At 46.4% G+C, this 13,713-nt stretch overlaps 1 protein-coding gene across 2 annotated transcripts in view; it reads right to left on the reverse strand.

Moving 5' to 3' along the window:
• Positions 1-10,700: 10,700 nt before the first annotated feature.
• ANGPT4 (angiopoietin 4) overlaps positions 10,701-13,713 on the reverse strand; it is a 43,373-nt gene continuing 40,360 nt past the window's right edge. For both annotated transcript variants that reach the window (XM_049779267.1, XM_049779266.1), the window contains exons 8-9: positions 12,139-12,269; positions 10,701-10,937 (exon numbers count right to left, since the gene is read on the reverse strand). In XM_049779267.1, coding sequence (XP_049635224.1) covers positions 10,777-10,937; positions 12,139-12,269 — 292 coding nt within the window. In that variant the 3' untranslated portion in view covers positions 10,701-10,776. The remainder of the gene's footprint in view (positions 10,938-12,138; positions 12,270-13,713) is intronic.

A 13,713-nucleotide genomic window follows, 5' to 3' on the forward strand; every position in this document is an offset into this window, starting at 1 on the left:
TCTTTGTTTTCATATTGATAGTATTGTGTGCATATATTCTATATATCCACAATATCCATCTTGTATTGTGACCTTGATACTGCCCTACAAAGCTCATTTCTAATATTTTACTGCCTCAGTCCCTACCCTTACTTCCCCCCATCCTCCCATATAGGTGCAGCTAATGACATGAAGCTCACCACATAGAATGATAAGTACAGTTAGAGAAATAACTACACTGAAAACTATCATAACAATGTGAATGAATGAGGAAAAAAGAAAGCCTGTCTCGAGTACAGGTGTGGGTGGGGTGGGGAGTAGGTAGATCTGGGAAAATGGTGGTGGGAATCCTGCACTGGTGAAGGGGGGTGTTCTTTATATGAAAGTAATCATACAAGTACAATTATATTTGTAATCATGGTGTTTAAATAAAGATAATTAAAAAAAAGAGTTAGCAGCAGGAAGCATTCTGAGCCCCTTTGTTGGGATCCTGTGGCATACACATTGACCTAACCACCCCTATTATTACCTGGGAACCAATGGGAATCCAGTAAGATTTTAGGTCTTAAACAACAATGCTGGCATAGTTTCTCCTGTGTATGGTGGTCCAGGCCTGGCCTAGCAGACCCATTATTAAAAAGAAGCCTCTTTGAGGTTTCAGTGGTAGTAATGGCAGGGAGGGTACTAGCCTTGCATGTGGCCAACTCAGGTTAGATCCCTGGGATCCCATATGGTCCCCTGAGCACCACCAGGAGTGATCCCTGAGCAGAGAGCTAGGAGTAAGCCCTGACCACAGCTGGGTGTGACCTAAAAGCAAAACAAAAGAAAAATGAAACAAAAACAAACTAAATAAAGGAAGCTCCTTCTAGTGTCTGGCCCAACCAGTATGTGGCTTCAATCCTTGAGCCTGCCAGAGCTCCATCTGTGTCTGAGCTAAAGTGAAAGGACAAGGACAGAGGGATCCTTCTGCTTGGTGCTGGCTTTCTCATCTTCCTGATATAATGTTTCTTCATAGATATCATATGTCACTCTTTAATATCAGAGAATCTGGGAAAAGTGATCATTATGTAGGTACATCTACTCTAAAGGGTATTTGTGTTTTTGTCTTTAAAGGCTGTACAAGGCCATAGAAATACAGTGGCCTTTCACACAGCACTCAGCTTGATCCCTGGTACAGCAAATAGTCCAACAAGTACCTCTAGGAGTGATCTCCAATCACATGGCCAGAAGTAATTCTGAGCACCACTGGGTGTGGTGCCCAAAAATAAAAGTAAATTTTTGAATATAAAATAAATAAGATTCATTGGCCAACGTGGGAGATCTGTGTGGGTGCAGAGTAAACTCCAGCTTGGGATGCTGAATTGTAGATTTATGAAGAAAACAAAATATTAAGCCTTGTAACCATTGTGCTTAAATAAAAAACTTAATGTTATTAAAATTAAATTAAAAAGAAATAACACTCTTTGATTCTCTATTAAGAGGAAGGTCCTCTCCCCCCCAAACTCCATATATACACACATATTCCCTATGTCTATACTGGGGCTCTGTGACATCTTTAACCAGCAGAATAGGTTGTGATGCTTTTGTTTATTTGTTCTGGGCTACACCTTTCAGGTTCTCAGGGGTTAATTCTGGCTCTACTCCTGCCAGGTTCAGGGGACCATATAAAATGTCAGGGATTGAATCCAGGTCAGCGATGGGCAAGGCAATTGCCCTATACTCTGTACTTGCACTCTGGCCCCCTGTTGTGATGTTTTTATAATGTAATGTACCATACAAGGTCATATAGCACCTCATAGCATCTGTTTGTTAGACTTGGAGCCAGGACCTGCTTCATGGACACCGGGCCTATTGGTTGCATTCTTTGCATGTACTCATTAGGTGGCCCTCCTTGCTTTAACATGTTACTGTCACCATCTTAACATTCTCTTTAATTGTCATCTTGAAGCTCTGAGTTTCCTCTTTGAACTTGTTTATTAGAAGGGAAGTCTAGTGGGACAAATGGATCATGTATATGAGCAGAAAGCAGACATGTTAATAAGGGTGGCTACTATTCACAGAGTGTTTGCCAGGTATTTTGTCCACATGACCTGGAATTTGGTGATTCCCAAAGCATGATATTCAGGGTAACCTTCTTATGCCTGTTATTCCATCAAGTGTGGGCCAGATAAAAGAGGCCATATATTCTGTTTTCAACTAGACAACGACAAACTAAAGTCTTGGTCTTGGCATTCTAAGAAACACATTCAAGGAAGCTTATCAGGTCTTCCTTGTTCATGTTGCATCCTGTGCTGGCTAATCATGAATGCTGAAACTGATAGCATCGAAAGCAAAAAAAGGGAAAGATTGGGGTCAGCGAGATGATACAGGGATAAGACACATGGTGGAACTTGAGCACAGAGTCAGGGATAGCTCCTGAACACTGTGGGGTATAGTCCCCCAAACCAAAGCCCCACCACAACAGCAAAAAGCTATGGAGCCCCAGGTCCTTTCCTCCAGGACATGGAGAGAACAAAATGTATACCTGGCTTTTCTCCATTTAAAATTTCCTCTAAAGACTTCAGGCACTTTTTCTGCCACCAATTCACAGCAATGATGTGTCCAACACAGGAAATAATGGGAAGCCAAGAAATGCTTGGTGCTGTACTAGTAGGCTGCGGTCCTGTGTGACGAGGTTTTCCAAGTACTGTCAACAGACTTTCCCTGAAGTCCTGGCCACATCAGGGTCCTCACCTCATTGAGAGCCCTGGTGAGGTCTTACTAAGTGAGCTATCACTGCCTGCAGCGTTGGCCTCTGCTTAGAGCACATCTTCCTTTCAATCTGATTCCCATAGCTCTGATGCTGCCTCTTAGGATTTTCCCCCTCAAACCCTCTTTCTCTCCTTCAACAAACTCCTTTTCTTTCAAAGAGGCCTTCCATGGCGAGGCTGGTGTTCTTGCTCCAATTGTACCATAGAGCTGCTAGTTCGATTCATGCACTGTTTGTCTTCTGGCTCATTTATATTGAATTTCTGTCTCCTCCCACCTACTGCAGACTTGATTCCCTTTAGAACACGTGTCAATTCACTTTGTTCCTGACTTTCCCAGGGATTAGTGTATAGTAGAGACTTATTTAATACAGCTTTGCAGAGGAACGTCTTGTTTGCGTTTGTGAAGCAAGCAGAACTGTGTATTCCCATTTCACCAGTGAGAGGAGCAAGACCCCAAAAGAGAAGGGGCTGTTCTTTTTTTTGGGGGGGAGTCATCACACCTGGTGGTATTCAGGGGTTATTTCTGCGTTCAGAAATCACTCCTGGCAGGTACATGGGACCATATGGGATGCGGGGATTCGAACCATCATCTGTCCTGGATTGGCTGCATGCAAGGCAAACGTCCTACCACTGTGTTATCTCTCCAGCCTCAGAAGGGGCTGTTCTAATCCCTCATGAATCACAAGTACAATCAAGATTTAGTGACTGCAGACATCTCTTCCACACAACAGGGAGGAGGTTAAGACAGAGGGACTGGACCTAAGTCAACTGGGGGAGCCTTTGAGGTACAGAGGCTTTTTAGTTTAATGTAGTTCCATTTGTTTATCTTTGCTTCCACTTTCTAGGTTGGTGGAATTTCATCCTTAAAGATACCCCTAGCTTCAGTGTATTGGAGAGTTCTGTCTATGTTTTCCTCTATGTACCTTATGAATTCAGGTCTGATATTGAGGTCTTTAATCCATTTTGAGTGGACTTCTGTGCATGGCATTAGAAAGAAGTCTGACTTCTTTCTTTTTTTTTTTGGTATGTAGCTGACCAGGAAATGAAGACCAGAATATAAAGATAGCTCACAGATAGGTGCTGGTTTCCAATCTATTCAGGATAAGCATGTCACTCATTGGTTGGAAGCACCTACTCTAACTGATCTCCTCCCCTGGGTGTGGTCTTTGGGTTCTCAATAAAGCCCCCAGGTTTCAGGGAGAAGCAGCTTGCTGTTTTGGTTTCCACTCCTGAACTTTCTGCTTTCTAGTCTTAGTGCTAGGAGTGGAAGGCTTATGGTGGAAGTCCCTGAACCTGCTTTATCTTCTTAACCATATGCGGATTATTTCCTGTGTCATTTGCTTCCAGACCCGAGTCTCCCCAATCTCCTGGGATTGGGGCATGAGGCTTCTGCTACAGACTGGGAGATACTATTTGCTTACCACTCATCTCATAAAGATGTAATATAAAAGATTTATAAAGCATTGATAGAACTTTACAAGAAAGAAAATTCAATCCCATCAAAAAATGGAAAGAAAGGATAAACAGAAACTTCCTTAAAGAAAAAGTATAAATGGCTATCAAGCACATAAAAATGCTCCAAATCACTAATCATCAGAGAAATGTAAATTAAAGCAACAGTGCACTATTACCTCACAGCAGAGAGTCTGGTACTCATCACAAAGAACAACGCTGTCAAAGTTGGCATGGATACAGTGTGTGTGTGTGTGTGTGTGTGTGGGGTTAGGTAGGAATGTTAATAGACCCAGCCTTTTGGGAAAACAATATGGACCTTCCTCAAAAAATTAGGAACTGAGCATCATATGATCCAGCAATTCTGCTCCTGGGAATATACCCACGGGCTCCAAAACACAACACAGAAAAGGCATCTGCATTACTGCGTTCATTGAAGCACTATTCACAGTAGCTAGAATCTGGAAACTACCTAAGTGCCCAAGAACAAATGAGTGGAAAAAGAAGCTATGGTATATCTATATAATGGAATACTACACAACTATTAGAAAAAAATGAATGAATGAAATTTACTGTTACATTGATGGACATGGAGAGTATCATGCTGAGAGAGATGAATCAGAGGGAGAGGGTCAGACATAGAATGATTGTATTCATATTCAAGATTTAAAAAGGCAGAGTGTGAGAATAATACTCAAAAGACAATAGAAACAGAGGCTAGGAGATCTGGTTCATGGGAGTAAACTTGCCACAAAGGGTGAAAGGCAGTTAGGACAGAGAAGGGACCACTTTGATATTGATAATGGAAGATGATCACTCTGGATGAGGATTGGATGTTGAAAGAAGGTAAAGTGATATGCATGATACCCTTTCAGAAATAGTATTGCAAACCACAGTACCTAAAAGGAAAAAAGAAAAAAGGAAAGTGCCTGCCATAGAGGCAGGTGGGGGAGAAGAGGGGGAAGAACATGAGGGAAACTGGGGCTATTGGTGGAGGGAAATGGAACTCAATCATAAATAATGTTGTAACTTAGTAATTTAGAGGGATTCATAAATCATAAAACAAAAAGTAAGACCTTTGTTGTGCCCTCCTTGCTAAAGACACAGGCTGAGGAAAAAAAACCCTGAGTCTTATGTAGGAATCGAGGAGGGTGGTGGCCCAAGGCCGAGTTCTGCTGCCAGGATGGGAGGATAAGGAATGGCATCAGTGATGGCAGCAAGGAAGGAGCTGGGCCTGCCTGGGCAGGTCAGAGGAGACTAGCGGGCCTCTCTCTTCATTCGTGCTTTCAAGCAATGGCTACCTTGAATCTGGTCATTGCTTAGGTAGATTTATCTTCTTTTAATCTGAGAAATAGAAGGTCTAGGCATATGCATGCTGAGGGAGCTGGTGATTTGGGTCCAAAATGCAATAACTTCTAACTGGGTCATTTTTGAGAAATACCTACATTTTTCCGAACCTCAGTTTCCCCGTGTGTAAAAGAGGGTAAGTGTAGTTGTGGGTCTGATGTATAATGGATGGTGCTGAGGGGAGACATGATGGTGAGGATCAAACTCGGGTCCTTGAGCTGGAGCAATTATGCAGGGGGAAGGGTGCTTGCCTTGTGCCTGGGGACAACTGGATTTGATCCTGGCATCCCATATGGTTCCCTAAGCCCTCCAGGAATGATCTCTGAGCACAGACTCAGGGGTAAGCCCTAGCAGCAGTGGGTGTGGCTCACTTCCCGGGAAAAAAAAAAAACAACCCACCAGGTTTGTGTATGCTGGTGTGTACTCTGATAGTCCTTTGGGCTATGCCCTCTGTCCCATTTTTAAAGCCTTTTTAAGAGGGAGAAGGTTCAGTCCACATAGAAAGTGAGAACAAAAGGGACCAGAGAGATAGCATGGAGGTAAGGCATTTGCCTTTCATGCAGAAAGACGGTGGTTCGAATCCCGGCATCCCATATGGTCGCCCGTGCCTGCCAGGGGAGATTTCTGAGCATAGAGCCAGGAGTAATCCCTGAGTGCTGCCGGGTGTGACCCAAAAACCAAAAAAAAAAAAAAAAAAAGTGAGAACAAGGACAAGTTATAAAAGGGACCAAACCCTTGAACATTGAGACAAACTCTCATGCTCTCATGTCATCCTTAATGGAGGCCCCTTGTGCCTACTGTCTTGGGGTATACCATAACCTATCCACACCAGGTTGCCACCTGCCTTTACTTTGGGAAGAGGTGAATATCTTTTGCCTCCCTGGCTCCTATCAGTGACAATGGGAAAGGAAGATTTATTGGGTCTTGGAGATTTTTCCAGAAAGTTTTTCCTCCCCTCCAGCATTGTGTAGTAGATGCCAAAATGCTTGCAGGCAACTCAGAACAAGGGAGGCAGCAAGGAGCTTATTGAAGGCTATTATTGGCTGTGCTGCCTTAGGTAAGACACTCTCTCTGAGCTTAGTTTCTTCATCAAACAGGGAGCATGCTGGGTTGATTATAGGAGAGACAATATGGCTTTTGCATAGGAACTTGTAGATTTAGGCATTCTGAAGCAGCGTCTTCTAGGAGACATGGGCAGAGGTGTGCCACCAGCTCTGCTGCCATAGGGCCTTCTGCTTTCCATGCTCTCCAACTGTTCTTGTAGTCAGATTGAAGTGTGATGGTCTAAGGGCTGTCTATCTTTCCTGCACAGGCAGATGCTGGAGAGAACCCAGGTTTCTGCTCCAGGGTTATGCCCTGACATAGTAGGTATTCATGGATGTGGCAGGAAGTGAGGGATGGATAGCCCTGTAAGATGGAGACAGCATGAATTCCCTATAAGCTGACTCTTATTGGCCTGCTGAAAAACCCTCTTGATGATGCTGAGTAAGAAACGGCCATTTCTCAATGGGAGTCATCCATCCAAGAGGCTGCAGCTGGCCTCTTGAAGTGGGACCTGCATCCATTTTGTCACTTCCACCACGTCCATTACACTTGTCTATCACACTCATGCCCACCACATTCATCATGTCCACCATGCCCTACTCTGTGCAACCTACAGCCCCTTTGTTTCTTATACATGAATCTTCCCACGTGTGCATACATGCCATATTACAACTGGCTGATAGTGTGTATAAAAAAGCTTTGAATCCATTAAACAAACAAAATATATCCCTGCAGAGGCTTCTGGAGAGTTTGTTTGCAACTCTGAAACCTGTTTCCACTGCTCTATCCCAGCAGCCACTGCTCCCCTTACATTCAATCCAAAACACAACGGGGTGCCAATCCATTATGTTTTGGATTGAATCTAAGGGGAGCAGTGGCTGCTGGGATAGAGCAGTGGCACCTAATGTGGAGCTCGAACCCACAACCCAGAGATTAATAGTCTCATGCTCTAATGACTGAGCTAGATGGGCATGTGAATACAGCATTCCAATCGGTTGATCGTGTGTATGTATAAAAGAGCTTTGCCCCTGTTCAATATAGGAGCCATCTCCCTATAGAGTCTTCCAGAAACAATGTCTCAGCCTCCCATGACTAGGCCACACAGCTTGGGTAGGACCAACCTGACCTCTGGTCCTGGATCTATGATCATGTGATCCAAGACAGGCCAAGCAGAGTGAAAGTACTAAATGCATCTTTTTTTTTCTTTTAGACACTGTGGTTTGCAATATTGTTACTGAAAGTATATTACGCATATTACTTTATGTTCTTTCAGCACTCAGTTCTCGTCCAGAGTTACCATTTCCAGCTATTATTGTCATAGTGGTCTCTTCTTTGCCCTAAATGCACTCCCCTGCTAGCAGTGGAAAATTTCCTACCATGAACTGATTCTCCTGGCCCTCATTTCTATTGTCTTTGAATATTATTACCTTACTGTCTTTCTTTTTAATATACCACAAGTAAGTGTGATCATTCTATGTCTATCCCACTCACTCTCTGACTCATTTTGCTCAGCAAAATACTCTCCATATCCATCCATGTTAAGCAAATTTCATGATTTCATTTTTTTCTAACAGCTACATAGTATGCCATTGTGTACATGAGCCATAGTTTCTTTATCCACTCATCTATTCTAGGTCACTTGGGTTGTTTCCAAATTCTGGCTATTCTGAATAGTGCTGCAATGAACATAGTAGTGCAGAGAGCTTTTCTGCATTGTATCTGGGAATATATCCAGGAGCAGTATTGAAAGTATATTCAGGAGCAGTACTGGAATCATATAGACGCTCAGTTTCTATTTTTTGAGGCATATCCATATTATTTATATATTAAAAATAAAATGTAAAAAATAATGGACAGAAAAAAAGAGACAACTTGACAATGATATGGCTTTCTTCTTTGCATAGCACCTTAATTTACCTTAAATTAAAAAAGAAAAAAAGTGCTCAGAGCAGGGCTAAGTGTGGGGGAAGTGCTGGCTGAAAAGATTCAGGCTTTGTTGAACTCAGTGGAGGAAAGAGGGAGAGTCTACGGGGCAGGACTAGTTTCTATTTTCAAGCTGATGGACTGGGAATGTGTGAGTCTGTGATGCTGGAGTATCTGTCAGGAGACAAACAGACTGAGCATAAAATCAATTCAGCTGATGCAGGACTTTGAGGTGGAGAGTTGACATTAGTTAGATACCTGGATCCATCCATACCCAAAGCCATCATTTAGCTTCTCTATGCAATCACTCCTTTCTTGAGGATTGAGTTTCTATCCATAACACTCGAGAGTTCTGCCACAGGAGGATAGGGAGGGAAGAGACAAGATGAATATTAAAGAACAGAAATCTAAACTACTATCTTGACTCTTTCTGGGGCACAGACAACAATTTGGGCCTTCTCTCCTGGAGGTTGAATGCTGTTCCCAGCACCCAGGGGTATCCCAGCCTCCTCCCCAGCAGACAGCTATCCTGCAAGTCCCCCAGTACAAAACAAATGTCAAAAGCACAAAGCCAATATGCTGGTCACACTGGGGCTCAGGAGAAGGAAACATGGCCAGCATGGGCACACTTTCCTCACCCCATTCACCTCCTCACGAACTAATGTTTATTAGGCACTTGCAGAAGTTTACATACATAGCCCAGCTCCCGGGTGAAGAGGTGGGGGAATTACCATCTTATATCATGGGCAGGACCACTGAGGCTCAAGTCCAAGAGATGGAGCAGGTCTGTCCACCCCATTGCTCTGCCCATGGCTGCGCTGTACACAGTAGATGTTGGATAAAGGCCACAAGAGCTTTCTGGGCTGTGCCTCTGTGTTCTTGACTCCTTGAAAGAGGATGAATAGGATCTAGGCTGGGCTAGCTCAGCCAATTGACTGAGAAGGAGACTGGGGCATGGCCAAGGAGCATAAAGGGGCCCTTTCCCAGGGCCCAGTTTTATGCAGAAGGCACTGTCTGAAGACAAAGGCTGCCCTCTGGTGGAGCAGAACATCTTGCTAGGGGCCATGGGAGGGATGAGGACAGTGTCTCCCTTGCCCTGACCAGTGACCCCAGCTGTTGTATCACTGTGGGTGGGGTAGCAGGATGTGCTGGGCTGCAGAAGAGAAGCAAGAAGGATCAGGAAGGACATGGAGTTGAGTGGTCAACACCATCCCATCCCCTGAACTAGACCAGGGGTGAGTGAGGTGACCAGGAGTGCTGAGGTGAGCCTCCTAGACAAATACCTGGCTCTGATAGCATCTGGAAGCCAGAGAACATCAGCCTGCAGCACACAGGAAGCTGAGTTCCAGAATCTTTTTCTGAGATGGTGCTGTCTGCTTTAACTCAGAGTTTCCTGCTACTTATTTCCAGAGTCTGCTTGAGACCATCACTGGGGTCTTCAGGGCCAGACAGCTGGAGGTGGGAGTGGATCCTTGGGACACTGTTGGGAACAGTGAGGATGGACATTTCTCCAGCCCTGAGGACGGTAATAAATAGGATCCATTTGGCCACACTGTATCGACAATCACAAGGCACATGCCATATAAATGCTTTCACAAGATGTGCAGCTAGTACGCCTTTGTGTACAGATCTAACCCAATGGTTCTTTGTTCACTTGGCCACATACACTTTTAGAGGGAAATACTGTCTAGGGCCAATGCAAGAGAAGGGATCCTGCTTAGATCTCCTGCTTAGAGCCCAAGGCTGAGCTCCAGATACTGGGCCAAGAAGTAAGGTGGTTGTGGAGGTGGAAGGAATCATGGGGCAGGTCCGTCCCTGCTGCCTTGCAGCCCTGAGCATCAACTTCAAGCACATCTCATGCTGAGAAAACTCAGATCAGGGGCTGGCCTTCCTGCCCAGGATATCTGGAATGGCAGCTGAACTATTCCTACCCATTGGGCACTGTCCCTACCCTTGCCAGAAATCCCACAACAAACCATGGATTCTTTCAAAAATCAAAGGGGAAATCTGTTCTCACAGGCAGGATATTTGCCCCTCTGGCTGGTAGGGGAATTCCTGCAGGAGGAGGGAGGCACAAGAAAGAGATGCTACAGAAACAGGAACCCCAAAGCCCCATTCTTGCAGAATCTGGTCAAGTTTTAAGGAGGGGACAGCTGACTTTCCTGCACTCCTGGGGCAAGGAGTGCTGAATCCAAAGACCTGGTCCTGTGTTCGGGCGCAGCAGGTCCAGGGAGACGTGGTGGGCTCCTTTCTGGGGTGCCGCCCAAAGCCCATGCTCTCCTTAAGTGCCTATGGGCCGCACCATCATGCGGGTGGCACGCAGCGAGTAGCTGGGGCCCTGGAAGTAGTGCCAGCGGATGCCATTCAGCTTGCGCACGTGGTGGCGAGCAGGGTAGTAGATGCCGTTGAGGTTGGAGAGGCCACAGGCATCAAACCACCATCCTGGGGGAGGAAGGGAAGGAAAGAAGAAGAGGTCCACCAATGAGGTCTGGTTGCCACTCACCCACACACATTGCATCTGTGTCACTGCCTCCTCCAGGAAGCCAGGATCTCTTGCTGGGAGCAGCAGCAAATTTCAGTCACTCCCTAGATCCTCCTCTCCAATCTCTCTCTCTCTCTCTCTCTCTCTCTCTCTCTCTTTCTCTTTCACTTTCACTATCCTACACTCTCCCCAAATCCAACATCCATGAAGTCTTCTAGCAGTCTGTGTCACTGACTCCATCTGCTGGTCTTTGTCCCCATCAGTCTCTGTCCCTCTCTTAAAACACGCTTGTCATGGCCGGAGCACTGGTGCAAGTGGTAGGGCATTTGCCTTGCACATGCTAACCTATTATGGACCGTGGTTCAATCCCCCGGCATCCCATATGGTCCCCCAAGCCAGGAGTGATTTCTGAGTGCATAGCCGGTAATAACCCCTGAGCGTGTTCCCCTCCCCCCAGAAAAACATGCTTGTCTTATTGATGGTCTCTGTCACCCTGTCTTTCTGTACCTATCTGTTATATATTTTTCTTCCTGTGTATTTTTGAACCATGTCTGACAGTGCTCAGGGATGACTCCTGACTCTGCACTCAGAAATTCTTCCTGGAGGAGCTCATGGGACCATGTAGAATGCCAGCAATGAAATCCAGGTTGGCTGTGTGCAAGACAAGCACCTTACTACTGTACTATCTCTCCAGCCTGTCTGTCATATTCTGTCACCATCAGCTCTGTACATCTGTCATGGAGATGGAGCTTTCTGTCTCATCAGCCTTATTGTTTTCCTCCATGTGTGCCCATCTCTGTGTCTCAGAAAGACTTTCCCTCGTTTCTGTTCACCAATCTCTTCCTCTTGCACATCCAATCTCAGACTTCTGTTCTCCACAAGAGCACCGCTGGGGCCAGCACTGTGGGAAGTTGCCCCTTTGCTCTCAACCCAGCTCCCCTGATCCTGGACCACCATGTCCTGGAGGGAGGATGAGGAACTGGAGTGCCTGATGGGAGGATGTGTTGTTCTGGAACAGTCCTTAGAAAAGTGGTGGTGCTGGCGTTAGAGGGTGAGGCCATGAGCACTGAGAAGCACTGGGACCCAGTCCTGGCTTCACAAGGACCCAGGAAGGGAGGGAATGGGGGTGTCTAGTGGGCCCTCCTCCTCCACTGCACCCACCTCCAGACAGCATCTGGGCGCACTTGCAGAGGCAGTTGTCATTGTCTGCGTCACGGGTGCTGAAGTTGGTGCCCTGCAGGACCAGGCTGCTCTGGCGACCTGCTGAGCCACTGTATCCTCCCAGAGAAAGCCTGGAGATCACCCAGAGGCGGTGAGATAGAAGAAGGGAACCCAGAGTCAGCTTGGGGGTGGTTGAAAAGAGCCTTCTCTCAGTCAGGGGCACTTCTCTGCTTGTCTTGGGGTGTGGGACACCAGGCCTGGGTAGTTTGCATCATTCCGTTCCAGCCCTCCTGCTGCATCTGTACTGGGCCTCCCACATCTCACTGCCCCTGATCCTGCCTATGAAAGAGAATGACCAGGAGGATGGGGACAACCCACTAGCTTCACTGAGTGTCTCTTCTTGTCCAGGTAGGAATCAAAGGACTTTGTAGAGGGTCAGTTCCTTCTCCTTTATATTCCTCACAGCACCCCAGTAATCCCATTTTCCCATGAAGAAACAGATGTGAGGGCTAGACAGAACCTCTCCAAGGTCTCAGAATTAAGAAAGGTGAGGTTTGGTCTGGCTGTGTCCATGCTGATCCCCTGCTGACCACTCTCTTCCCTTCCCTGGCCACACTTTTCCACATGGACCTGTGCCCTGGGGTACCCCTGGTCACTTCTGTAGCCCATCTTGGGGATGGGGATAGGGAGAGACTTTATATGTCTTTGCTAGTTGGTGAGCTCCTGGTAGCACCTTCTAGCCTGTAAGGTGGTTTTGACCATGAGATCTAAAGACAGACACTTGGATTAGGATTCTGGCACTGTCACTGGCCCTCGGGTGATCCTGGATACTTCCCTATCCCTGAGCATTGGTGTCTTCACCTGTTTCCATGCTAAGGACAGTGATATTTATATCTGCTGACACTAGCTTGCGGCAGAGCAGAGCAGAGCTGTGCATGGAAGCGCTCAGTGTGCTGAGCACCGGTTGTTTGTTCTGCATTCTCAGCTCTGGGCTCTATTGAGCTGGCGTTGCCAAGCCGGGCCTGAGGGAGTGTGGGGTGCCTGAAGGCCTTGCCCTGACAGTTGAGTTGGGGACCAAATAAGGAGGTCATCTGGGTGGAGCTGAATGAGCCCCAGATGTGGTTGGGGCAGCTTAGAAAGTTCTGGTTCCCCCTGGGGCAGGGCCTGGAGCTCTGTGGACTGGGCATGCTGCCGGGCTCAGTCCTGCTCCTCCCACTGTGGGCTCTGCTGTCTGTGGTGAGGGAGGGTTGAGTCCCCGGGCTCTGGATGCCTGTGGCCAGCTGTGAAGTTCTAACTGTGCCCTTATACCTGCTGCCCAGAGCCTGAGAAATGTTGAAGACTCTTCTGCTAAGGGGCATGTGTAATCAGGGCCACGCAGGGTGGACAAGACATGTGCCCCCACTTCAATGCCCCCTATTGGCCCTCTAAGGCTTTGATTTTTCCTTATGATCACTGAGGGTTAGTTCAAGGACAGGCTTGGTGCTGAGGTTTAGGGTCCTTCTATGATGGGGCTGGACCAAACTGATGGTTCTTTTTTTTTTTTTTTTTTTTTTTTTGGTTTTTGGGCCACACCCG

This window comes from Suncus etruscus, chromosome 9, assembly GCF_024139225.1.
Source record: "Suncus etruscus isolate mSunEtr1 chromosome 9, mSunEtr1.pri.cur, whole genome shotgun sequence".
Classification (NCBI taxonomy): domain Eukaryota; kingdom Metazoa; phylum Chordata; class Mammalia; order Eulipotyphla; family Soricidae; genus Suncus; species Suncus etruscus.